At 41.2% G+C, this 25,870-nt stretch overlaps 1 protein-coding gene across 5 annotated transcripts in view; it reads left to right on the forward strand.

Moving 5' to 3' along the window:
- LOC115800236 (mitogen-activated protein kinase kinase kinase kinase 4) overlaps nt 1-22,620 on the forward strand; it is a 102,176-nt gene extending 79,556 nt beyond the window's left edge. For 3 of the 5 annotated variants that reach the window (XM_030757480.1, XM_030757481.1, XM_030757484.1), the window contains 9 exons: nt 1,361-1,475; nt 4,018-4,185; nt 4,617-4,760; nt 16,896-17,030; nt 19,733-19,833; nt 19,939-20,088; nt 20,259-20,418; nt 20,826-20,965; nt 21,542-22,619. In XM_030757480.1, the coding sequence (XP_030613340.1) occupies nt 1,361-1,475; nt 4,018-4,185; nt 4,617-4,760; nt 16,896-17,030; nt 19,733-19,833; nt 19,939-20,088; nt 20,259-20,418; nt 20,826-20,965; nt 21,542-21,625 (1,197 nt within the window). In that variant the 3' untranslated portion in view covers nt 21,626-22,619. Of the gene's footprint in view, nt 1-1,360; nt 1,476-4,017; nt 4,186-4,616; nt 4,761-16,895; nt 17,031-19,732; nt 19,834-19,938; nt 20,089-20,258; nt 20,419-20,825; nt 20,966-21,541 lie in introns of all 5 variants that reach the window. The other 2 variants (XM_030757482.1, XM_030757483.1) reach the window with 1 other exon arrangement.
- The last annotated feature ends 3,250 nt before the right edge of the window (nt 22,621-25,870 follow it).

A 25,870-nucleotide genomic window follows, 5' to 3' on the forward strand; every position in this document is an offset into this window, starting at 1 on the left:
TCCAGAGTGCAGGTGACAACAGAAAGCGTACGGGCCCTGGCCCAGGCCAAACGCAGATACCTGGCATACATGCAGGCTTTGCCCCGAGCCCCGGCTCGGTGTCAATCCCGGGCCTTGTTCACCACACCCCCAGCCCCCACCACCACCACCATCATCATCATCACCCCATACAGCATTCGGACAGGAATGGCTTTGCTGGTCGCATCCACATCTCCCAGACTTGATCCAGCAGAGCCACCATTCCTCCCCTTCCTCCTCTGCATCCAACTCCCCTTCCTCTTCCAGCCTTGCCAGTCCCTCCTCCATGTCCCCACAGAGTCCCCTGGACAAGCTTGGCATCCTCACAGAGGTATGTCTCCAAGGCCCAACACAGACACTGGCTTAGAGTTTTAATTTCTTGCACAGAAGTATCAAAGACAGCTTTTATTATTATCACCAGCCATAATTGGGAACAAAAACAATTAAAAACATTCAAATACAAGAGAGGAGTGCTCATGCTACACTTTTTTTGTCTTCTTTTTTTCTTTTTTTTTTTTTTTGTTTTTTGACTAGGGTCTGGATTTTTTTACCCCCTAGTCTGGGTAACATGCCCTCTACTGGCATTTGTTGGCACTGCAATCCTTCTCTCGCTTTACATAGGCCCAGTGTGAATTCATGTTTTTATTTTTTTCCCCTCTTCTGGAAAGTTTTTTGTCTTGTGAATATCCTGTTCAGTTTAATGCACAAAGTTTAGTCACTGGGTTTGAAGTACAAATATGTAATTGAATAAGTAAATTGTATTGTATCCACTGAAAATATTCACAGCTGCAGTCCCGTCACCCCCTAGTACATTTATTATTGCAACAGATCTGTTAAACAGCTTTTTGCCAAAGTGTCCTCGGAGGCTGTCTTTTGTCTTACAAGCATTCATCAAAATCAATTTGTATGCCTTGATGTCGCCTATTTTCAGCAAACAAGTTATATTCTCACATTCCCCAGACAATAGATGGTAACACACATGGCAGTTAGGAGTGCAACCACAAGTATGTTTTCCAAGGAAATACTTTTTATATTGCATTTTTCCCTTATGTGTTTAGTTTTTGTTTTGTTTTTCAGCACTGTTCATATTTTTTTACCCTTCATCACCGTTTTTGCCTTTTTCCTCAGTAATTATGTTTACCCTCTGAAAGATTGTTTGTTGTATCTGCATGCAGCACATACCAACGTCCTCAGTTTGCCTGCTTGTGTTTGCACTGTGTTGTTATGTGTTTACATATACTGTATCTGTAATGTGTGTACATGTTTATGGTCTTTAAAAAGCTGCGCATTCAGAGTCGTGATGCTCCGTCACCCTTAAGTCTTTACTAATTCTTCTTTGCAGAGCCAGTCTAGTAACAACATGCAGAAACACAAATCTTCTTCCTCCTTCACTCCGTTCATTGACCCACGCCTCCTCCAAGTCTCTCCATCCACCGGCAGTGCCCTCAACAATGTCGGTAGGTCACTTTCTCTTGGTGACAGTAGTGAAGGTCAACAGGGGTTAAACTACACTTCATGATAAGTGACACAGGGATAAAGAACATCTGCAGGTTCCAGTCTAAGAGTCACTCCTTAAATTCACTGATAACTAACTAGAGATTTTACCTCAGGCAGGAGAAAAATCCAGGAAGCATTTCTGGTTGTTGACTCAAACTTTGAAGAACCTATGAGGAAAAATACTCACTCTGGAAAAAGGGATTAAACCTGATTACTTCAGTGACACAAGCCAACTTTTCTACTCAGAATGTAAAGTCACTGAGCTGGAATGGGAGCTACATGTGTTCTGGGGTTTTGCTATTGTTCAGAAGGGAACAGCCCTTGTGGGTAGGTACAAAGAGAAATCCCAAAGTGCTTCCCTGGCTGAACTGCACCACTGAACTCACGCTCACTCACTGAGTTGGTCATTCTGGTGCCTCAAATTATGACTGCAGAAATTCCTTTGATGCACAGATTGTTCCTTGAGCTTTCAGCCACTTGAGCTGTATATGACTGACAGATGGCTTTCTTAAGCTTACTGACAGTTTACAAAAGGACATGAAAATAAGGTAGTTTGGGTCATTTTAGTGATTTGGATGAATTTTTCTAAACTGTTATCTGATTATTAAACTGTGATCATATTTATTGAATAACTGAATGAAGGTAATGTTCAACAAATATAATAGTTTAGAAAAAGTAACTGAATGACGATAGTAGATGCTTTTTTTTTTTTTTTTTTTGGAAGCGACCAGTATGGAGATGAATGAGTACATCAGAGGGACAGCTCAGGTTGAGCAGTTAGGAGACAAAGTTAGAGACACAAGGCTGAGATGGTTTGGATATGTGCAGAGGGGGGATAGTGGATATATTGGACAAAGGATGCTGAAGATGGAAAAGAAGATCACAGAGAAGGATTCATGGATGTAGCGAAGAATGACATGCAGAGGGTTGGTGTGATGCAAAGAATAGGGTGAGATTGAGGCAGATGATCTGCTTTAGTGACAATTAAAGTGAGCAGCTGGAAGAATAAAAAGAAGAATAACTGAATGAAGATAATAAAAAAATGGCTTTATAAAATTGACTATGCCGAGAGGTGAGCTGTTCCGTTGGACTCTCAGCGGCAGTAGGTATGTGATTAAGAAACTATGATCAACAATAAAGGTAGATTAATAGATCAGATTGGATTCAGAAATTAATGCTCAGTTTCAAATAATGAAAATGATTTCTTGTAGTTCAACTGCTGTTCTTTCCATGGATGCTGAAAAGCTTTTGGCCAGGTGAAGTAGTAACATGAACATATTAATGGTTGGTTAATAGTTGTAATTGGACTCAGACTTTTTCTCATATTTCCTCCTTTAGAGTCCAAAAAAAGCTTGATATTGCCCAACACACTATTGTTCTTCATCAGTAACAGCACAAAGGGATCTTATTGGATTTATGTGCGCTGAAGGTCAGCAAGTCATCATCAGGAAACTCTTGGTTGTTTAGTGTCCTTACATAAATTATAATTAGTCACCCTGGTTTAACACAGTTTTTCCCCCAGCTATCCCCCTACAATTGCTCTCTATCCAGTGACAGCTCCACAGTCTGAGAACCGTTGCTCTAGATTAAACCCACCTGGGTCTGACCGGTCTGCAGCGTCCACAGCTGCAAACTCCCACCCAGATACGGTACTGTACACACAAGCTCCGACAAGGAAACAAAGTCAAAAACAGCATCTTCTTTTCATGGAGTAAAGCAGCGGAGCATGAAAATTTCAAATCAGTACCAAACAAAACTTCTAAGTGTGGACTCTGTTTCACTGAGGTCGTAAAGTTCAGGAGCTCTCACCATTTACAAAACGAGCTTTCTTATCACAGCAGCGCTGTTCCCTGCATCATCAAGCCCAAATCTTAAGCCATGACTTCACCTGATGCAGCTGGTGACCAGCTGTTGACCCCTTAAGTATACTAGATTGTTCAGGCTGTATTTAGTCACTGATTTGAAGTGGGTGTATTTTCCTACAGATGCCTAAAGTCTTGAAATAAATGCATTTAAGAGAGCCAGAGAAAATCAGTGATCCACTTTGCAACAGATACCATGAAAATGCCTTGGCTGCAGAGGCTTTCTGACCTTGCACAGCTTGTTTTGTGTCCAAGTGTAATAAACAACTAAGGAACTGTTGTGTTATTCTAACAGTCTGACAGTCTCTGTTGTAGCAAAAGGAAAACGTAAACTTCACATCAACTCCGTTTCTTATTGTTTTGAGTAGATCAGCAGGTGGAATCATTTCATTTAATATTTCCAAACTTTCTTACCATATTTGCACAAAAGCATATAAAAATAACAATTACACAGTTACGTACAATAAAGTGTACACAGCATGTGCACACAATATTGATATTTCATTTTTAAATATCACAGTTACCGTCACTTAGAGCCATACACCTTTCTAATGCTGATCATGTGACTGACCCTCACCCTGTCCGGTAAACTCTACAATCCTACACCATCCTACCTAAGCCCTTCCCTTTGACCTTTTAGGCTATGGGAACGATGCCCGGCTGGCAGAGGCGCTGAGAGCAGATCCATCCCGGAAGGGCTCCGTGGTCAACGTTAATCCGGTCAACACTCGTCCTCAGAGTGACACCCCAGAGATCCGCAAATACAAGAAGAGGTTCAACTCTGAGATTCTGTGTGCCGCACTCTGGGGTAAGAACAGAGAGGGCTTTAAAGAAAGGACACATTTAAATAATTAGCCGTCAGTAAATGAGTCGTCTGTTGACTGTGATATCACCATGAATGAACAAAAGAGTGGGGGTGGATAATGGGCAACACGGTTTACGCTACACTAGGAATACCACGAACGTTAAAAGTCACCAACTCATATTTGTTCAGGAGCTACTTAAGAGGAAAAAACTGTTTTAAGATAAATTTGTTGTACCACTGTTTAAGTGTTTGTATTAATATCCATCAAAATTCAGCTTTTTACTAGAAGTTGTAGTTATAAAAATCTTCACCACATGGTGGCACCAAAGCTCTAACAAGGCTACACACTACACAACAAGCAGCAGAATTTGTAGTTGAGGTCGGTGGTTTTGAGGTTCTCCTTATGCTGTGTGTTTGTGTGTGTTTGTCTGTAGGAGTGAACCTATTGGTGGGAACAGAGAGCGGCCTGATGCTGTTGGACCGCAGTGGTCAGGGGAAAGTTTACCCTCTGATTAACCGCCGACGCTTCCAGCAGATGGACGTCCTGGAAGGACTAAATGTTCTGGTCACTATATCAGGTACACACACAGGTGCACTTTAGCCGGCCAGATTAGTGAAGAACCGATCTGCGAGATGCACTGAAATCAACATCTAACCTTGTGCGCCATCATACAAGCACAGGCAACTAAACACAAACTTACACAGTTAGTTAATTTTAGATTTAACTAGTAGTAGCACTGGCTCTCTTCCACCATGTGTCTTTTGTCCTGTCTCCCTTCCCTCACCCTCAACTGCTCGTGGCAGATGACTGCCTCGTCACGAGCCTCGAGTTTTTCCTTCCACTGTCACCAAGTGCTTGCTCACAGGGGGTTGTCTGACTGTTGAGGTTTTCTTTGTTAGGGCCCGAGCACGAACTGTGCGAAGGCCCTATTGTAATTGCTTCGTTTATTAGGGCCCGAGCACGAACTGTGCGAAGGCCCTATTGTAATTGCTTCGTTTATTATTATTTTTTTTTTTATTATTATTATTATTAGGGCCCGAGCACGAACTGTGCGAAGGCCCTATTGTAATTGCTTCGTTTATTATTATTTTTTTTTTTTTTTTTTTTTTTTTTATTATTATTATTATTATTATTATTATTATTCAGGCAAATGAATTGGCTTTTTGGGGGCTTTATCATATTCAAAAACTCATGAAACTTTGCACATGCGTCACACCTGGTGAAAATTTAAGTATTTTAATGGGCTCGGGCAAGGGCGCGCCCAAATGGCTCGCTAGCGCCCCCTAAACTGGAGCCCCACCGCTGTGTTTCACGTACATGAATGAAACTTCATACACATGTATATCATGTCCAGGCGCACAAAAAATCCTCTTGGAGCCATGCCCTAAACCCAACAGGAAGTCCGCCATTTTGAATTAATTATGCAAATTTGGCGATTTGCAGCCCTCACACTTTTTCTAATAACTCAGAGGTTTTAGACGTTATCATCTTCATATTTGGTTTGTCTAACCTACACCCCCAGGGGAATCTAAATCTCGAAAATGGTGAGTTTTTGCCAAGGGGGAGGGGTCCTTATGCCCCTTTGAACTTTGATCATTCGCCATGAAAATTTGATTGCCTCTCATTCATACCTACATGATCCAATGTGCATCAAACTTCTCCAGTAGGATGAGGGTGCCCCCCTGAACACATACATATGACAATATTTAATATCAGTCGCAGCGCCACCTAGTGGGAACAGGAAATGTCATATTTTACACTTGGAGGTCCAGCTCCAAGGTGGTTTAGCAGAACCATCTCAAATTTCACCTGGAAAGCCTTAAGAAGTTGGACTTACTGTGTTTTCAAAACTGTGAGTTTTTGACAAAAGGGCGTGACCCTTATGGGACAGCAAAGTTCGATGATTCGCCATGAACACAAAAATGGCTGTAACTCTAAGCCAACTTGCCCAATCTGGCTCAAACTTCAGTGGTGTGATAAGCATGCTGCCCTGAACACATTCATATGCATAAAGTCCATAAACGTTAGAGCGCCGCCTAGTGGCAGCTCGGAATATCTTAAAATAGCATGTTTTTTGAGTAGCCCCGGAGCTACGTTTTATCTACATGTATGAAAATGTACAGGCTCATGTAACATACTAAGACGTACAAAAAAGTCTCTTGGACCCATACCCCAAACCCTACAGGAAGTCGGCCATCTTCAATTGAAGGTGTCAATTTTTGCGATTTCCACGCCTGCTATTTGAACGAACTCGTCCTAGGGCATTTCACCCACTGACACCAAATTGGCTCCAGATCATCTACACAAGTAGCCCATCAAATATTGTGGAAATCTTTACAAAATATTAAACGGCCTTGTCACACCAGGCCATTAAATTTGGCCTTTGTTTTTCTCCCTCACCACCAAAATTGTTTGTGCACTTGTTCGCACATGCTTTGTCTGATCAGGCTGAAAATTTAATCACTCATGTACACACCCAGGCTGAATCCATAACTACAGATTCAAGACTGTAGGCGCAATAGCGCCCCCTACAGAAGCAAATGAAAATTTGTATGACCGTCCACAGAATTAGTTTTGCTCTGAAATACATGAAATATCTTTCACCATTCCTTACAAAATCCTCATCTATTTGATAAGCCTCCTGCCCTGAACACGTTGATATGCATAAAGTCCATAAACGTTAGAGCGCCCCCTACTGGCAGCTTTAAATATCATAATATACCATGTTTTTTAGCTAGCCCCTGAGTTACATTTTATCTACAGCTCTGAAATTTTGCACACTCATGTAACATCCTAAGACATACAAAAAAGTCTCTTGGAGCCATACTCCAAACCCTACAGGAAGTCCAGCATCTTCAATTGAACGTGTCAATTTTTGCCATTTTCAGGCCTGCTATTTGAATGAACTCCTCCTAGGGCATTTCACCCAGTGAGACCAAATTGGCTCCACATCATCTAGACAAACAGCCCATCAAAAAAGTCAATCAGACCCATGCCCTATTTTGCATGCTGGAGCCGTGACCACACCCCCAAATATTCCATTGCGTCTATGCCGAGAGCAAAAGATACCTTTTCCTATAAAAGAATTCAACTTTCTAGAGACCCATCACGATCACAAAACCTCCGAGTGCGGCACGGGTCGACGAGCGCCACAGGTCGACGCGCGCGGAGTGCGAGGGCCCGATATCACCGCTTGCGGTTTTAATTATTATTATTATTATTCAGGCAAATGAATTGGCTTTTTGGGGGCTTTATCATATTCAAAAACTCATGAAACTTTGCACATGCGTCACACCTGGTGAAAATTTAAGTATTTTAATGGGCTCGGGCAAGGGCGCGCCCAAATGGCTCGCTAGCGCCCCCTAAACTGGAGCCCCACCGCTGTGTTTCACGTACATGAATGAAACTTCATACACATGTATATCATGTCCAGGCGCACAAAAAATCCTCTTGGAGCCATGCCCTAAACCCAACAGGAAGTCAGCCATTTTGAATTAATTATGCAAATTTGGCGATTTGCAGCCCTCACACTTTTTCTAATAACTCAGAGGTTTTAGACGTTATCATCTTCATATTTGGTTTGTCTAACCTACACCCCCAGGGGAATCTAAATCTCGAAAATGGTGAGTTTTTGCCAAGGGGGAGGGGTCCTTATGCCCCTTTGAACTTTGATCATTCGCCATGAAATTTTGATTGCCTCTCATTCATACCTACATGATCCAATGTGCATCAAACTTCTCCAGTAGGATAAGGGTGCCCCCCTGAATACATACATATGACAATATTTAATATCAGTCGCAGCGCCACCTAGTGGGAACAGGAAATGTCATATTTTACACTTGGAGGTCCAGCTCCAAGGTGGTTTAGCAGAACCATCTCAAATTTCACCTGGAAAGCCTTAAGAAGTTGGACTTACTGTGTTTTCAAAACTGTGAGTTTTTGACAAAAGGGCGTGACCCTTATGGGACGGCAAAGTTCGATGATTCGCCATGAACACAAAAATGGCTGTAACTCAAAGCCAACTTGCCCAATCTGGCTCAAACTTCAGTGGTGTGATAAGCACCCTGTCCTGAACACACTCATATGCATAAAGTCCATAAACGTTAGAGCGCCGCCTAGTGGCAGCTCGGAATACCTTAAAATAACAAGTTTTTTGAGTAGCCCCGGAGCTACGTTTTATCTACATGTATGAAAATGTACAGGCTCATGTAACATACTAAGACGTACAAAAAAGTCTCTTGGACCCATACCCCAAACCCTACAGGAAGTCGGCCATCTTCAATTGAAGGTGTCAATTTTTGCGATTTCCACGCCTGCTATTTGAACGAACTCGTCCTAGGGCATTTCACCCACTGACACCAAATTGGCTCCAGATCATCTACACAAGTAGCCCATCAAATATTGTGGAAATCTTTACAAAATATTAAACGGCCTTGTCACACCAGGCCATTAAATTTGGCCTTTGTTTTTCTCCCTCACCACCAAAATTGTTTGTGCACTTGTTCGCACATGCTTTGTCTGATCAGGCTGAAAATTTAATCACTCATGTACACACCCAGGCTGAATCCATAACTACAGATTCAAGACTGTAGGCGCAATAGCGCCCCCTACAGAAGCAAATGAAAATTTGTATGACCGTCCACAGAATTAGTTTTGCTCTGAAATACATGAAATATCTTTCACCATTCCTTACAAAATCCTCATCTATTTGATAAGCCTCCTGCCCTGAACACATTGATATGCATAAAGTCCATAAACGTTAGAGCGCCCCCTACTGGCAGCTTTAAATATCATAATATACCATGTTTTTTAGCTAGCCCCTGAGTTACATTTTATCTACAGCTCTGAAATTTTGCACACTCATGTAACATCCTAAGACATACAAAAAAGTCTCTTGGAGCCATACTCCAAACCCTACAGGAAGTCCAGCATCTTCAATTGAAAGTGTCAATTTTTGCCATTTTCAGGCCTGCTATTTGAATGAACTCCTCCTAGGGCATTTCACCCAGTGAGACCAAATTGGCTCCACATCATCTAGACAAACAGCCCATCAAAAAAGTCAATCAGACCCATGCCCTATTTTGCATGCTGGAGCCGTGACCACACCCCCAAATATTCCATTGCGTCTATGCCGAGAGCAAAAGATACCTTTTCCTATAAAAGAATTCAACTTTCTAGAGACCCATCACGATCACAAAACCTCCGAGTGCGGCACGGGTCGACGAGCGCCACAGGTCGACGCGCGCGGAGTGCGAGGGCCCGATATCACCGCTTGCGGTTTTAATTATTTTTTTTTTTTTTTTTTTTTTATTATTATTATTATTCAGGCAAATGAATTGGCTTTTTGGGGGCTTTATCATATTCAAAAACTCATGAAACTTTGCACATGCGTCACACCTGGTGAAAATTTAAGTATTTTAATGGGCTCGGGCAAGGGCGCGCCCAAATGGCTCGCTAGCGCCCCCTAAACTGGAGCCCCACCGCTGTGTTTCACGTACATGAATGAAACTTCATACACATGTATATCATGTCCAGGCGCACAAAAAATCCTCTTGGAGCCATGCCCTAAACCCAACAGGAAGTCCGCCATTTTGAATTAATTATGCAAATTTGGCGATTTGCAGCCCTCACGCTTTTTCTAATAACTCAGAGGTTTTAGAAGTTATCATCTTCATATTTGGTTTGTCTAACCTACACCCCCAGGGGAATCTAAATCTCGAAAATGGTGAGTTTTTGCCAAGGGGGAGGGGTCCTTATGCCCCTTTGAACTTTGATCATTCGCCATGAAATTTTGATTGCCTCTCATTCATACCTACATGATCCAATGTGCATGAAACTTCTCCAGTAGGATGAGGGTGCCCCCCTGAACACATACATATGACAATATTTAATATCAGTCGCAGCGCCACCTAGTGGGAACAGGAAATGTCATATTTTACACTTGGAGGTCCAGCTCCAAGGTGGTTTAGCAGAACCATCTCAAATTTCACCTGGAAAGCCTTAAGAAGTTGGACTTACTGTGTTTTCAAAACTGTGACTTTTTGACAAAAGGGCGTGACCCTTATGGGACGGCAAAGTTCGATGATTCGCCATGAACACAAAAATGGCTGTAACTCAAACCCAACTTGCCCAATCTGGCTCAAACTTCAGTGGTGTGATAAGCACCCTGTCCTGAACACACTCATATGCATAAAGTCCATAAACGGTAGAGCGCCGCCTAGTGGCAGCTCGGAATATCTTAAAATAGCAAGTTTTTTGAGTAGCCCCGGAGCTACGTTTTATCTACATGTATGAAAATGTACAGGCTCATGTAACATCCTAAGACGTACAAAAAAGTCTCTTGGACCCATACCCCAAACCCTACAGGAAGTCGGCCATCTTCAATTGAAGGTGTCAATTTTTGCCATTTCCACGCCTGCTATTTGAACGAACTTGTCCTAGGGCATTTGACCCAGTGAGACCAAATTTGCTCCACATCATCTACACAAGTAGCCCATCAAATATTGTGGAAATCTTTACAAAATATTAAATGGCCTTATCACACCAGGCCATTGAAGTTGGCCTTCGTTTTTCTCCCTCACCACCAAAATTGTTTGTGCACTTGTTCGCACATGCTTTGTCTGATCAGGCTGAAAATTTAATCACTCATGTACACACCCAGGCGGAATCCATAACTACAGATTCAAGACTGTAGGCGCAATAGCGCCCCCTACAGAAGCGAATGAAAATTTGTATGACGTCCACATAATTAGTTTTGCTCTGAAATGCATGAAACTATCTTTCACCATTCCTTACGAAATCCTCATCAATTTGATAAGCCTCCTGCCCTGAACACATTGATATGCATAAAGTCCATAAATGTTACAGCGCCACCTACTGGCAGCTTGAAATATCATAAAATAGCATGTTTTTTAGCTAGCCCCAGAGCTACATTATATCTACAGCTCTGAAATTCTGCACACTCATGTAACATCCTAAGACGTACAAAAAAGTCTCTTGGAGCCATACTGGAAACCCTACAGGAAGTCCAGCATCTTCAATTGAAAGTGTCAATTTTTGTCAATTTTTGCCATTTTCAGGCCTGCTATTTGAATGAACTCCTCCTAGGGCATTTCAGCCAGTGAGACCAAATTGGCTCCAGATCATCTAGACAAACAGCCCATCAAATATTGTGGAAATCTTGACAAAATATTAAACGGTGTTGTCACACCAGGCCATTGAAGTTGGCTTTCATTTTTCTCAATGGCGACCAAAATTGTTTGGGCACGTGTTCGTACATGCTTTGCCCGATCTGCCTGAAAATGTAATCACTCATGTACACAGCCACTCTGAACCCATAACTATGGATTCAAGGCTATACGTAGCTGCAAGAGCGCCCCCTACAGAAGCAAATGAAATTTTGTATAGCATCCACAAACTTAGTTTCTCGGAAATGTATGAAAATGTGTTTCAACATTCTTGACATCATCCTGATCAAAACAGTCTATCAGACCCATGCCCTATTTTGCATGCTGGAGCCGTGACCCCACCCCCAAATATTCCATTGCGTCTATGCCGAGAGCAAAAGATATCTTTTCCTATAAAAGAATTCAACTTTCTACAGACCTTCTGTACACCATCACGATCACAAGACCTCCGAGTGCGGCACGGGTCGACGAGCGCCACGGGTCGACGCGCAGGGAGTGCGAGGGCCCGATATCACCGCTTGCGGTTTTAATATTATTATTGGGTCTTTACATTACAATATAAAGCGCCTTGTGGCGACTGTTGATATTTGGCACTATATAAAAAAAATTGAACTGAATTGAAGTACTGGGCAAAAGTCTTGAGCCACCCCTCATGATAATTTGCCTAGGAAAATGGTAAATAGTTGCAGCAATTTATTGAAATATATGCAAACATGCATCGAAATGTGATATAAAAGTTTTCTAATTACCTTGAAAATGAGTATTTGGTGTGACCACCTTTATTTTTCAACACGGCCTCTCTGAGACAGCTTTCTTGTAATTAATTTAAGTAGTCTCCAGGAACAGTTCTCCAGGCTTCTTGAAGGACATTCAAAGCTCTTCTTTGGATGTTGGCTGCCTTTTGCTCTGTTCTCTGTCAAGATGATCCCACACTGCTTCAGTTATGCTGAGGTCTGAGCTCTGGGGAGGCCCATCCATGACTGGTGGTGTTCCATTGTGTATTTTTCTATCCAGGTATGCGTTTACTGCATTGGCAGTGTGTTTGGGATCATTGTCATGCTGAAGAATGAAGCTTTTGCCAATCAGTTGCTCTATAGATGGTATTCCATGGTGGATCAAAACCTGATCCTCCCTACATACTGATGATGATTTGAACCAAAATTCTCAAATTTTGATTTATCACTCCATCAGACCGTTTGCCACTGATTTTGAGTCCAGTTCTTGTGTAATGTGGCATACCTCAGCCTTTTCTGCTTGTTTCCCTTCTTTAAGAATGGCTTCTTGACAGCCACCCTTCCACTGAGACCATTTCTGATGAGGCTCAGTGAACAGTAGATGGATCAGCTGAAGGTCCAGATGCATCTCTCAGGTCATGTGTCAGGTCTTTACTGGATTTTTTTTCCTATTAAAGACATGATTTCCAGATATTGTTCATATGCTCTAGATAGATTTTTTAGTTCTGCCACTTCTTTTGTCCTCCACTTGTCCAGTTTCCTCAAAGATGTTTTAAGCAAACACTGCAAGTTCTGGGCTAATAGCTCTTTAAGAATGACCTTATTGGTTCACAGATACTATTTTATGCCTGTCAAACTGTTAGTTCTGTAATTTTTCATAAATTGAACTAAAAAAATGGGAAGTACTGATGTGTTTTTGCAACAGGCTGCTAGTGACAGAGTGGCTAAAGATACAATTATACAATTTGATACTGGTCCTTTGCCAAGTTCTCTTTTGTGTATAGATGCAACACTCAACAGATAAATGAACAAAAATAAATAAATAAATAAAACCCAAAAAATGGTCAGGGACAGGGACTGGACCAAAAAAATAAGTGAAAAAGCAGCCAATGCCCAAAGAAAAATTTTGAAAGAGCTTCAGTTAGCTTGGAGAACTATTGCTGAACAGCACTTTAAAAAATTAAAAAGTCTGGCTGCTTGGAAGTTAAATATAAAGAAACTGGGGTAGTGTAGTTTGTTAATTATGTGGTTGAAAGAAACTTCACTTTTGTTTATCCCTCCTAGTCAGTAAAGTGTTTTTGACTGTATGTTTTTGTCTAGTCTGCTTCTCTTTCTGGCTTGTGCACATTACCACGCCGAACCAATAAAGCACCACATTCTACACAAGCTTTACATTTTCAATGGCTATACACCGCGCAGTTCTCAGATTGAAAGTTTACCCACAGTCTTACTTCTCTTTTTTCTCAGTTTCCTAAGGACAGAATGACACAACAGATATTTTGAGCGAAAAGGATATTGAGTAAAACTCTTCTGGGTGAAAACACGTCATGTATGTCGATGCTATGTAACATTGACACACACTTGAGCTTTCCATGATGGAAGGAAATGCCGCAGAGTTAACCACCAATTAATTTCCTTCCATGAAACTGATTTGCAATGCAATTAGATTTCTAGGTGACGGGGTAAACAATAGCCTTACGTATTAAACATGCAGGAAAAAAATGACCAAGATTTCTGCACTCATTACTCATAAAATGTGACTTAATCTTCATGAAACTCACATTGTAGACTTATTCTGAGTAAACATAACGCAAACATCGTCAACAGTGTATTTGTCGAGCGATTACTCACAGTCTTGGCTCAAAAAGGGGCTCTCTGTGCTAATGGTTTCTCCAAAAGCTACTAGGAAAAAATATTTGCCCCCTGCCTGATTTCATAGGTCTTTGTATATTTGTCACGCTTGCAGATTATCAAACACAATTTAATGTTAGACAAAGATAACCCGAGTAAATATAAAATGCAGTTTTTCAAATAATTATTTCATTTAGTAAGGGAAAAAAGAACTGTAAGAACTGGAGTCAAGCGTTTGCCTTAACTGGTCATTCACATCACTGTGGAGGAATTCTGGTCCACTCTTCTTTGCAGAATTGTTTTAAGCCACATTGGAGGGTTTTCCAGCAGGAACAGCCTTGTTTAAGGTTTTAGGTGTTGTTCTGGGTTCTTTTGTGACCTCCTGGATGAGTCGTCGATGCATTCTTGGAGTAATTTTGGTAGGCCCCTCCTGGGAAGGTCCACCACTGTTTCAAGTTTTCTCCATTTGTGGATAATGTTTGTCACTGTGGTTCACTGCATTTGATTTGTAACCCTTTCCAGACTGATAGATGTCAGTGACTTTGTTTCTCATCTGTTCTTGAGTATTAACTCGGGGTATTGTTGTCTAATACTGAAATCTGTTTGATGATCTGAAACATTTAAGTGTGACAGATATGCAAAAGACTAAGAAATCAGGAGGGGTCGAATACTTTTCCCCAGCATTGTACATCCATTTACTGAGTAATTTTGCTCTTCTTTGGAAAGATTGGTGTGAAACACAGTTTGGATCACAAAAACCCACACAGAACATTTATATAAGATGGAAACTGCTATAGTAGCATTTCTAAAGATCTGATTGTTCATTAATCTTCAATAAGATGAATAGTCTAGAAATTGAGGCAATTAAAGACCATTACTGCTCATCCTAAGAGTGGGCATCCTGTAAAAATCAGATCAACAGCACAACATGCACCCACAGAAATTTTTAGATAGCTATAATCTTTGTTAAATTTTCCACAATATAAAACACTGTGATTAAGAAAGATATTGATAGGACACCATAAAGAAAACCATTGCTCTTCAAAAGAACAACAACAAACCCACATTGCTTCATGTCAGAAGTCAGAGATCACTTGTATTATTCCAAAACAGTTTTTAGACAATGTTATATACACAGATAACACATAGGTGTTTGGCAGGAAATCACAGATGCTGTGTTTGGATGAAAGAAGGAAAAAGTCATTGCAAATCAAAGCCAAGGCCTCAGCAAAGGCATGGTTGAGGTGGCATCGTGATTCCTTTTCAGACAAGTGATACTTAACTTTGCTAAAGTGATTGAAATTCTTCCATTCAGACCCATACCCATAACAAAATGAGCCAAAGTATGTGCATGCTCTTATCTGTTATGCAAGGATTTGATCATAAGTCAAGTGACATATGATGCAGGACGTCAGAGTTTTCTTGTTTTCGCAGTTGTATTTTCACAGTTACTTATAATTAGAGGCTCAAAACCCTTTGAAGTAGTTATGGGAATACACAAACGTAAGGAAACTGATTCAACAATTATTAAGTTGTAGCATATAAACTGTGACTCTGTATGACAGCTCACCATTCTGAGGTGGAGCACACACAGTCATCTGCTGTTAGACCTTGAATTATCCACTCTCAAAGTTGAGGATAATCATAAGTGATTAATGCAGTTAGTGTGGTTGTAACAGATACCGTTAATGTGCTTTTGGATGATGTCTGCTGCTGTCTTATGCTGAAGGTATTTCAATAAGGAGAGATCATTAGGAGGACTTGAGCATGATTTATTGATAAGAAATGCAATTAGCAATTTGGCGATTAGACTCCGATGGCCCATTTAAGCAGACGGGAATCCCAGTGGAGATAGGTATTAATGCAGCCCCCTCCCCCTCCGAGTCTGGAGGTGCTGGAGACCAAGATGGAGGCTTGGAAGGATGGTGGTGGAGAAGGGGAGGTGGGTTGCACGAATGAGTCTGAAAGGAAGAATGACAGATGAGCAGTGATATTTAAAGCACGCTGAGCAGGCTGAGCAGAGGCTGCTTAGCTCAACAAGGGCGGCTGGAAAGATGATTGTACTAGAAGTGATGAAGTTAGCACTGAGTGTGACAGCGTGGGAAAGTGGAAGTGATGTAAATTAGACAAGCAGCCAAACACCTGGGAAAGAAGGCAGATGTGTGATTACAGGTTGAACCTCCACCTAAGCTTCATGTAAAAGACTCTGAGGAAAGACTTCTTTAAACAGCTTTAAACAACAAACTAACTAGCTCGTGCTACGTTTTGTCAGAAACTGGATTATAGTCATTATTTCTGTGTCTTATTTGTCACTGACATTTCAGGTTAGGTTGGTATGATCTCATAATGTCATTGGGATTTTGTGAGAAAAGTGATCATAAGTGATCATACATTAAGATGCTCTCCGAGACTTTGGTTTGGGGCTGTTTGCTTAGTATGGATGGCTTGCAGTCATTGAGGGTATAATGAATAAAAAAAACAAACAAAACCAAAACTGTAACATTTTTCAGGAGAATGTCAGAGCCACTGTCCATGACTTGAAGCTTAAGAAAGGGTAGGTGGTGTAAGAAGGCAGTGACCCAAAATATCCAGATAAACAAACACAACTGCTGAAAAGAAGTAAATTCATGTTTTTGAAGTCAGAGTTCTGACCTTAAGGCAACTGAGAGGCTCTGACATGAGCTGAGAAAGGCTGTTTCATCAAGATTTCCCAGAAATACTGAAACAGTTTTGTAGGATGGCTTGGTCCAGAATTCCTCCTCACACACACACACACACACACACACACACACACACCATTGTGCACATCTGCAGCTTTAGCAAACACCAGCCATCCATTACTGGATCAGACCGACAGCAATGAAAACATAAGCTGATGTAGAAATTTCAAAATTTTGTTTTTGCTTTTCTTTACCTTTGTGTTTCACAATTCAACTACAGGTAAGAAGAATAAGCTCCGCGTGTACTACCTGTCCTGGCTGAGGAACAAGATTCTGCACAATGACCCTGAGGTGGAGAAGAAGCAGGGCTGGACAACCGTAGGAGACTTGGAGGGCTGCGTCCACTACAAAGTTGGTACGTAATATAGGATTTCACTCATGAGCATAAACACTGCTAATAAACTACAAAAGTGGCAAGTTTGAGATTAAGGACATCCCTAGTACAAAAATGCTGAGGAGTGCACGGAGATGTGTTTGGAGCTTGCAGCAGGGACTGGTTTGGGGTTTTTACTGAGTTGTTTATGTGATATTCACACTTACTGGGGGCTACTTGCCCACCATTTTAAAATTAAACTACTTACTGCCCCCTCTCTAGAGTCCAAAATACACAAAGCCCCAAAACAGAACTCGAGAGAGCCACATACAGAGAAAAAAGAGACAATATGACAAAGGAAGAACAGGACTAAATATGCACCAAAGGGTGGTTAGTGACGACGAACGAGTGGAAGCAATCAGACACAGTATATACTACAGTATATCTAATGTAGCAGCAAAGTCTATTAGTGAGATTAAAACTGATCTTGAACGAGAGATTGAATGTATAGTTAACTGGGTGGACAGTAACAAACTCATTTTAAATGTTTCTAAAACAATGAGTATTGTCATTGGAACAAATCATTCTCTAAGAGCCAAACCTCAACTGGATCTCCACATAAAGGATGTATTGGTTAAACAAATGGAAGAGGTGAAGCTCTTACAAATTCTTATAGTCAGTAAACTCTTCTGGGATGAACATATCCAGAGAGTAGTTTCTAAAATGGGTCGTAGTTTGTCTGTTATTAAAAGATGTTCGGCATATCTAACTAAACAAACAATCCCAGTTGTCATTCAGACTCTTGTATTGTCTCATTCAGATTATTGCTCTGTTGTTTGGTCGAATATATCATTAAGCAATATTAAAAAATTACAACTGGTGCAAAATAAGGCAGCACATGTGGCTCTAAAATGTGGCACTAAGACAAATGTTACTGAAATGCATAATAAGCTTTCCTGGATATGGGTGAAGGATAGAGGGTGGTATGCACTGACATATTTTCTAAATAGCATAATTACAGTAAAAAGTCCATCTATATTTTACCATAAACTACCATTTAGCAAAGATACCCTTGATTACGCAACAAGGCACGCGGTTGGACTGTGTTTCACTCTGCCAAAATGTAAAACTAGGTTAAGCCAACGTACAGTAATGTTTAGAGCAATGCATGAATGGAATTCACTACCACAAAACAATAAAAAAAAAGTACTGCAGACAGTTTTAAGAAGCAACTGAAAATATACTATAAAAATAAATAAGGTATAATACTTTTTATGTAAGCGAAATCTAAAATATCTCCCTATCTTAAAGTCTACATCTTTTTTTAAAAATTATGAATATAAGCATGTGTTATTTGAATACTGCGTCTGTTATGATTTTTGTTTGTTTTTTGTTTGTTTGTTTGTTTGTTTATTAATGTAATTTGTCTTTTTATGTAAACTGACCCCAGGAAGAATAGCTGATGCAGCATGCTGCTGACGCTAATGGGGATCTCAGTAAACATAAACATAAACATAAACACAGGTGAGACTACTGAGGACGGGGCAGACAAAGGAGGATGAGAAACAAAAACAGGAAGTAAATCCAGAACGTAACACAAGCGAAGAATTGTGCTCAACAGGAAATGACCAACAGACAAATTTCTCTGAGACATGAAGACTAAAAGTAAATGTGACCACAACACTGTATCACAGGAGAACCTTCAAAGACAGAGAAAGACCACAAAACCAAACAAAACAACAACTACATTGCGACAGCGTGGGAGCATGACCCTGTGCGGCAGCTTTATTGACCACTGTTGGTGTTGAAAAAACCAGAATAAAATGATGGTTTAATGCTGTAAAGGTTAGGATGAGCATATAGTTGCCACATATGTCTGTCTGTCAGTGTCTAGAAATATCAACCTCCAGTTTCTGCTTTGTTTGCTTTCAAACGAGGGACTTCTCTAAACTTTGAAAAATTGTTTATGTGCTTAATGGACCCCCCCGTGTCATTGATATATATCATGGAAGGAAAGCCCTTGATTAAGTAATAATGCGGTAAGGACATCTGAGTAGACATGCAAGTAGTCCTGTCTAAAATTCAGAATGTCCTTGGTGAGTTTACTGCCCCTGTGCAAAGACAGGCACTTCCTGTTTGGAAACCCCTATCCACTAATCAGAGCTGTCGGCCGAGGAATCCATTTCCTGTCGTTTAACAGAAAATTGACTCCTTGACCAGCACTCGTGGAAAGTACAGGACTTTGCAAAGATGAGGATAAAATCAGTATTTGCAAATTAATGTGTAACTGTTAAATTTTGGAAAACAGAAAGGCTAAAGAAGCTGGATTTAAGTGTGTGTGTGTGTGTGTGGGTGGGGGTGGGGGGTTTAACTATGTTTCTTGGATGATAGTCAAAAAGTAATTTTGTACTAAGGTCGGATTAAGAATGAGCAACGATAGTCTGAAAACAAACAGTGACGGTTCTGTTATTATAAATAGAAATTAGCTGAGGCCAGAGACTCTGGAGTTTAACTGTTTTCTTTTTAACTTGCTGCAATTAGAAGTTTCTGTGGTGCAACATAAACTGCTCTGAAGCAGAGAAACCACATGAACTACAATTAAAATCAATAATACTACTAAAAAAGGAGGAAAAAAGTTAAATCAGTAAGCAGAAATTAGCTTGTTGGTGATTTTATGCACTATTTCCCCACCTCTGGTAGCCATGCCATCTTCCAGTGATTTATTTTGATTTTTATTTCCCCAGTGAAATATGAGAGGATCAAATTTTTGGTTCTGGCCCTGAAGAACTCAGTGGAGGTCTACGCCTGGGCACCTAAGCCGTACCACAAGTTCATGGCCTTCAAGGTAAATAAATTGACTAGCTTATTGTTGGTGTTGTGTGGATTTACCTTGTTGTTGATGACAATGAATATAAGTGTTGAACCAAGTGTTCTGATTTGTATCCCTCAGTCTTTCGGCGACCTGGTGCATAAGCCGCTGCTGGTCGACCTGACCGTGGAGGAAGGTCAGAGGTTAAAGGTGATCTATGGCTCATGCTCAGGCTTTCACGCCGTGGATGTCGACTCTGGGGCCGTCTATGACATCTACCTGCCCACACACGTAAGCTCACACTTGTAAAATATCTTACATGCTTGTTTGCTGTATGTGTTAAAAGATAATTCACTTCTTATGATTCATCTTTTGTGTTTTCTCTGTGCATCAAAACAATGAAATCTGTCTACAGGGGAAAGCAAACAAAGATGTCTGTCATGTTGTTGTTTTTCCTGCAGATCCAGACGAGTATCCAGTCTCACGCAATCATCATCCTGCCCAACACTGACGGCATTGAACTGCTCGTGTGCTACGAGGACGAGGGGGTTTATGTCAACACCTACGGACGCATCACTAAGGACGTGGTGCTGCAGTGGGGGGAGATGCCCACCTCAGTGGGTGAGTAACTGGGTGAAAGGCTACGCAAACACAACCCTCGACCCTCCAAGAAGTAATGTCTCCCTGCACCCACACATTTGCACCTGATTTTTAAAAAAGCAGCGTATTGTTTTTTATTTTTATATCATCAAATTCTTGATGATGAAAAGCTGATTATTAACTCACTGTTTGACACATTCACTGACTATATTGCATGTGGCTACTACATCAGGTACTATCAGCATTTGTCCTTTGGCTGCACAGAAATCACACGCAGATGTTCACACATACACTAAAGGTGAAAGGCCAATCTGCACTCAGTTTCGCTATCATTATAATTGGTCTTGGGAATTAATACTTTACTCATCTTGTTTTGTTAAATATAATTAATCAAATATCAGTGTTCTGACTGACATATCTCTCCACAGCCTACATTCGTTCGAACCAAATTATGGGCTGGGGGGAGAAGGCCATTGAGATCCGCTCGGTGGAGACCGGCCATCTGGACGGCGTCTTTATGCACAAGAGAGCTCAGCGACTCAAGTTCCTCTGTGAAAGAAATGACAAGGTGAGATCGCCGTGCCAGCTTTCAACAATGCATTCGCTAAGGTGCGAGTTATTTATTAGCACTGCTGTCAGTGACCTCACCAAGTTGCACGACTCTTACACGTCTGTGCTGTCAGGTTTTGACTTCCTAGGTTGCAAAAAATAAAACAAAAACATGCACCAAAAAAAAAAAAAAAAAAAGCATTGGTTTAGCTGTGGAAGTAACTTCAGGCCTCTCTAGTTTCTCTTCTCTGTTTTTTTGGACTTTGTTGTTTTTTCCTCTTTGTGGGTCTGCACTTTTGACAGCTTGTGCGGTAAATGATGTGAGATTTTGAGGACTGTAACATCAGGGAAATGTCTGAAGAAACATTAAACCACCAGAGTTTTGTTTTGATATTAAGTCATTCATGAATCACTAATGATTCAAGACCTGGATGAATATGTATATATAAAAAGAACAGAACAGAAAGTTAGATTTTTAACACCGCAGCATTATGTGAAAATGCTGATTGCTGGACCATTTCATCATTGACAGTTTCAGTTACAACATTTTTACTCAAACTGTGTCGAATAGTAAAATCTCAATTTGTCTCCTCAGGTGTTTTTCGCCTCTGTACGGTCTGGAGGCTCCAGCCAGGTGTACTTCATGACTCTGGGCCGAAGCAACCTGCTCAGCTGGTAGAGGTCCACACCCAGCCCTCTTTCTCCTCCTTCTCCTCATCTTCCTCATTGTCCTCCACCCTCTCTTAACACTGGATCTCAGAACCCACCATTGATGTCTTGTCAGCCCTCGGACAACCAAGCGAGAACAAACACAGCAACCAACCAGCCCTTTGGAGCAGTCGACAGCAACGCCCTGTAGCTGCAGCCTTGCTGGATCCGCCTGCGACGCAGCGACAGCCGGTCAAGTAGTCGCCCCTTCTGAAAAACCCGAAGCGACGACTTACAAACGTACAAAGTGAAATCAAAGGTTAATATATGAAAGGAAGTAGTAATACATTAAATGTGAATTCAAGAAAAAGGGGGCGGGGGCAAGCAACGGTTTGTTTCCTGTTTCCCTCTCAGTTTTCTTGGTGCTCATCGAATCGCGATGGGCTAGATTTTGTACCTCTGCATCATTTCCTGGGTTGGTCAGTAAGCTTGAGGTCTTCTACTAGTATTGCTACCGCTATTGTTGCTACTACTGCTACTACCTTCTGCAGGTCTGCCTCTTGTAAGGGAGTCCCTTTCTGCCCCATGTTCCCACCATCTGCCCCTTCTTATGAGTGTGGGGCTGGTGGGGTCAGAGTGTGTTGTATTAATGCTACAGTAGTGTGTGTAAATGTACTTCTGTTTGGTCCACCTACTGCTAACATGCTGGTTAGTGACTGTCCCCTGACAGACCACTGAGCTGGAGGCTCAGTGACAAGCATTAGCAAGGGACCTAATCTTTAAGGTTTTACCATAAGTCAGGTTGATAGGACTCAAACATGAGGGCGTGTGGTTGAATGGTTGAAGTGTAGTGTTGTATCGGACAGCCGCTTTAAAAAAGGGAGGATGGAGCGAGAGTTGGTGTAGGAGATGGATTTCAGGATAGTATTTTTGGAGTCATTATTATTCCTTGAAGATAAGTGTAACTATGTGGAGTTAAACATGTCTTTAACCTTGTTTGGGTTTTTTTTGCTTTTTTTTTTTTTTTTTTTTTTTTTATCATTTACACACATCCACCTACAGTCCACAATTTGCTTGCTCTAAAACATCGGAAGTGTACGGTGTGTCTGTATAAGAAAAAAAAAGCGATGTGGATGTGATCCAAAATATAAAATAAACAAAGGTGTCTATGTACAATAAAGCTTCGGGAACTTTTGTCGTGTTCGGCCGGTGGCGGGGAAGCATGACGACCTAATCTCAACTCGAGAAACTTGAACTGCTGTGAATAGTCAGATATAATGTGGGAAAATGGAGTGATGAGGTAGAGGAGAAAGTTTAGTACGTGTGCGTGCGTGTGCTGTCAGAGAGTTCAGCGCCAGTGGCGACTTTGGGTTTAACTGGCAGAGAGGTAAACACATGGTCAGCGGGTTTGTTTCGGTACAGGAGGCGGATTTCCATCTTCCATTTCATTATTCGACTCATTTCATGCTTCATTTAGAACATTCGTATGTATTCAATGCACTAAGTGTCAAGAATGTAGAAAGACTTATTACTGTGTGGTGGTCCAAAGGCATGAGATGATGTTTTTTGCTTTGTATCTTGTCACAAGTGATCAATCCTAGGTGTTCAGTTTGGCGTTAAAGCTGCAGCAGCAGGAGAGCCTCTACGTCAGGTGTACATATTCCGATCCTGTGTTTGTTTTTGCAACCTTTGGCAATCTGTGTATCAGAGCTGAGAAGCATTTCTCACGGCCTCCCATCAGATGAGAGCATACGCCTTTATTGATTCAGCACTCAGACTCTGGACTTCAGTGTTACTGTGATGAAGTGTCTCCAAACCGGCAACGCGGAGCGGCGATTTTCCCTCACTCGGCTGTTTGTGAAGGAACTGAAGACAGAAACCCACCTTTTCTCTTTTTTTTTTTGGTGGGGGGAGCAATAGTTTATTCTATTTTGTGCCCCACCACCCCCGCCCACCCCCATGTCCTGCTCCAGCTGTTATTGAAGCTGTCTATATATGTGAAAGACTGAGCAGCGATCTGCAGCATTGACGATCCCTGCCGAGCTGGATTTTTCTCTCACCGTTCACTCAAGGGAAGAGCAAAGGGGGAGTCCGATCTGCACGCTGACTTCATATCCAAACACGTCTTTGTCGGGACACAAACAAGCTTATCTTGGGCGTCCCCCCCCCCCTGATGATAAGGTTACTGTTGGTCACTTAGTTTATGTCACAAACCTCTGTGTGGAGAAGCTGTTCGGGCCCCAGTCCTGTTGTCTGAGGTCTGTGTGTGCAGTAGTGCCCAGTGTGTGTGTCTCTTCTTGCATCAAGGCCTTGATGAGTGGCTGTATTGAATTCATGAAAATAATTTGTGGCTATTATTGATATTCTTATTGATCTAAAGAAAGAATGAGCTCTTAGTTGATATCCGAGGAGAAAAATGAGTCGCTTGCCGACTCGTGTTGGAAAAAGTGCCAAGAGGGCAGCATTTAAAAACGTGTAAACCTGTTGTTATGAGAACCACTACTTGGAAATCCTTCTTTTGTTTTAAAAAAAAACTAAAAAAAAAAAAAAAAAAAAAAAAATCACTTGAAGCATTGTGTATTATTAAGTTTTAGAGGTAGTTGAGAAGCTTAACGATAGTTTCTGTTGTTTCTGTAAGTCTATGTAAACGTAATTATGCGACTGCGGTGGTTTAATATTATTACACTCACCTTAGGTGGAAAAATTGTTTACAGAGGCAATGTTTTGTTACACTAATGTGCATCATGGTATTTATGTTTAAAGCATATGCATCTTAGTTCTTTAATTCTTTGTTTCTGCTTTTTGAGCCCACATTCTTATCGGATATTTTAAATTATTTTTTTTTTTTTTGTCATGCCTCCCACCCCGACTCACTAACTCTTTACACAACAAAGAACACGCGTGTTGTTCATTTCAGGTATTCACACAACGCTGCTTCAACATGGAAACATTACAGTAACGTTCCCTGCAGGCTTGGACGTGAGGCGACGTGTTTTTTCCTCTGCTGTTTCTGCCATGCTACTCTAACTTATGTCCTCTCTGTGTATGACAGGAAGTCATGTATTTTCCTGAAAGTTTTTTTTTTTTTTTTTTTTTTTCCTTTGAATAAACTTTAAAAGTAATTTTAAAACAACAGCTCGTCTTCCGTCTCTGACTTCTGGCTGATGTTTGTTGCCCCGAGCACATGTGTGCGCATGTTGAAAAGAGAGGTTGTGTAACAGCTGTTGGCTAACAGACACAAGTGGAATACATCAGTTGCATGTTTGGGTCGATTTCAACAGGTGGCTTTATGTTCCTGGAAATTTTAAACAGTGTTTTCAGGTAAAATCCGCCACTTGCACTCAGCTAAACAATACAAGGCAATAAAAAGAAAGAGATTAGATTAATTTTTCCTTTTTTCACAGCGCAGTAATGTTACCTGACTGTCCCAATAATGACTCTTCACATGAAGGGTCATTTTTGGCATGTTGTAAACTCTGAATTCTTGTTTAGGTCACCCTGTCGTGCTAAGGTTTAGCTGAAAAGAGAAGTAATAGCAAAAGGTAATTTTCTGAGGATATCTTGTGCAAGAAGGCATTCATTTGCATGAGCAGTTTACTCTGCAAAATGAGAGCTTTTTGGATCATTTATGTGACTGCTGATATAGTTTGGTGCAAAAAAAAAATGAAACCAAACACCTCGCTGTCTTATTTTTTAAAGCTGTGGCTTTATCTATGCACCAATAAAACATACAGTCAACACCACTTTATTAGGTAAACCTGTTCAACTGCTTGTTAACACAAATGTGGCAATCATGCAAGCGTCTCCATGCATTTAGGCACGTAGACACGGACAAGACAGCCTGCTGAAGTTGAAGCCGAACAACAGGATGGGGGAAAAATGTGATTTAAATGACCTCAAAACATGGCTATTGGTGCCAGACATGGGGCACACCGGGGGCCGCTCCAGCCATCTACGAACAGGAGGCCACAGTTGTCATGGATTTACTAAAAATTGGTCAACAGAAAATTGGGAAAAGCTGGTTTGCTGCAACATTTGGATGATAAGGCTCAGACGCTGGCATAAACAACATGAAAGCGTGGACCTGTCCTGCCTTTATCAACAGTTCCAGGTGGTGTAATGGTGTAGGCTATATTTTTTGGCACACTTTGGGCCCCTTAATACTGACCATTATTTAAAAGCCACAGCCTGACTACTGTTACTGGCTGTGTCCATCTCTTCTGATGGCCGCTTCCAGCAGGATAACACACCACGTCACAAAGCTCAGATCATCTCA

The sequence above is a fragment of the Archocentrus centrarchus genome, chromosome 21, assembly GCF_007364275.1.
Source record: "Archocentrus centrarchus isolate MPI-CPG fArcCen1 chromosome 21, fArcCen1, whole genome shotgun sequence".
NCBI classification, from domain to species: Eukaryota; Metazoa; Chordata; class Actinopteri; order Cichliformes; family Cichlidae; genus Archocentrus; species Archocentrus centrarchus.